The following is a 1,964-nucleotide window of genomic DNA, read 5'->3' as shown; positions in this document are numbered from 1 at the left end:
AAGTATCTCTAGTAAATCCTCTTAAATATCTCATAGCCAAATTAGGTATTTCATTACTACGAATCAGGCACAAGCAGGCCTTGAATAGTTTACAATCTGTAAACATTCATGAGATAAGGGGATTGACTAGAGTTGATAAGAAAGACCATTCACCATAATTTGTTCCCTAAAAAGGTCTAAGAGAAAATCTGCAAAGTAAAGAACTTAAGAGACTTTAGAATGATCTGTTGCCTTGGTAAATACCTTAGGATGCATCACCAGCTCCTAATAATCAGGAATGCAGACCACCTAAATGAACACTCATCTGCATCCTAAATTATACAACAGAAAATCTAAAGCAAATATTTACTATAAGATTAATTTGTTTAGAAGAAAAATCCTAAAAGAACTATGTCAAGGTTTTACTAAATATAAAATTCACAATATTTACTTGTTCCATTTATTCAGATTCGAAGGAAACTTTACCTTAATCCGTAAGAAGAAAAACATGAAAAATATGAAAGTGAATTTATTTAAACATCCTTGAAGGAAGCAAAGCCCNTTTCAACTTTTGTTTGGGTCTGAAACTTTTCAAAATAAAAGTTTGGGAAAACAATTTTAAAAACTAGAGTTGAAAAGCAGCAAAAAAAGTTTAATTTGGGAAAGGGGAACCAAAAGAAAAAAATGGAAAGTGTGCCCTAAGACACTCAAGTTCAATGATTCTGTGCGACACTCATTAGCTTTTGTAACTGAAAAGCACAGACTACTCTGTGATGCGCAAAATTGATCTGCATTCACTGAACACACAAGGCTTTACTTCTGTTGCTATATGTGTTTAAGGTTTTTCATACGAAGAGTTAGGCCTCAATTTCAGGGTGATAAATCTTTTTTCTTTTTCTTTTTGGCGGCTGGCTGGCTTGGGGGTCCAAACCTTTGATCAATTCAATCTTTTAAATTATCTAAAAGAAAAATTAGACTTTGTTTACAGTGGAGCCCACCCATCATTCCATTGAATTTTCAGAACCCAGTTACAATAAACAAAGAAGATAAAATCTATTGCTATGATGCTTTAAAATAATACTGGCACTAACCCTGCAGCAGTGATCCTCTTCTATTTCTATCTCATTTCTGAATGTAGGGACCACCTCCCTGCCTTCAGTCCAGTACATCCCTCGCCTTCTGTCTGACACGATACAAGTTTTACTTTGTCCTGGCTCCTGCTGCCTACGCCTTGCAATAGATGTGACATTGAGAGGTGTGTTGTACGGAGGAATTTTCTGCTCCCATTCCGAAATACAGGAAGCTACAGAAATGCTGCTGCAAGAGTTAGAGCGCCTATGAAGCTGTGGCTGGCTCATGAGTTGCTGGCCGTTGGAAATCTGAGCAATATAATTACTAGAAAGCTAGAAAAATTGGAGAGAAATTAATGAGCAAGACTTAAAAACTGAGAGAAACAATTCATCACTTTTCTATAATTTTAGATTTAACACTATAAGTAATTATTTGTACTAAATTACTAATTTTTTGTACCAAATTTGTGTTTATACTAAATTTTAAAGTATTACTAAACAGAAGTTTCAGAAATAATAAGTAATATAAAACAACAAAATTGATTCTCATAGAAATAGTCATCTAATCTGAACAAGTTTTCTCTAGTACTAAGTTCCCACACAACTACGAATAACTTACAGGCACTGGTGGTGGAGAAACAGATCTTTGAGTAACTTTTTCTCGATCCCGCTCCCGGGAGGGTCTCTCTGGCTTTTGGGTTTTAGGTTCAGTAACAATAGCCTTCAGTTGTTTCAGTTTTTCATCTTTGACCCAGAGTTTATTCTGCATCTCCAACTGTTTGGCTGCCACTCGACGCTCCTACATATCATCAATAGCAATTTATATTCTAATTCAGTTATAACAAACAAGTGCACCAGATTACCCAATTACTTTTTCCTAAAAATGAGAGTTAACAAACACCACCAACCCCCCCC

General features: G+C 35.4%; 1 protein-coding gene across 1 annotated transcript in view; it reads right to left on the bottom strand.

Moving 5' to 3' along the window:
• Positions 1-1,964, bottom strand: part of LOC103582028 (kinesin-like protein KIF23) — a gene marked incomplete at its 5' end in the record, with an annotated part of 12,139 nt that overhangs the window by 5,312 nt on the left and 4,863 nt on the right. The window contains 2 exon segments of the mRNA XM_008563717.1: positions 1,071-1,382; positions 1,669-1,848. Of these exon segments, the coding sequence (XP_008561939.1) occupies positions 1,071-1,382; positions 1,669-1,848 (492 nt within the window).

Source organism: Galeopterus variegatus, unplaced genomic scaffold (genome assembly GCF_000696425.1).
Source record: "Galeopterus variegatus unplaced genomic scaffold, G_variegatus-3.0.2 Scaffold14683, whole genome shotgun sequence".
NCBI lineage: Eukaryota > Metazoa > Chordata > Mammalia > Dermoptera > Cynocephalidae > Galeopterus > Galeopterus variegatus.
The sequence above is the reverse complement of the archived record's forward strand: the minus strand, read 5'-3'. Positions and strand labels throughout refer to the sequence as shown.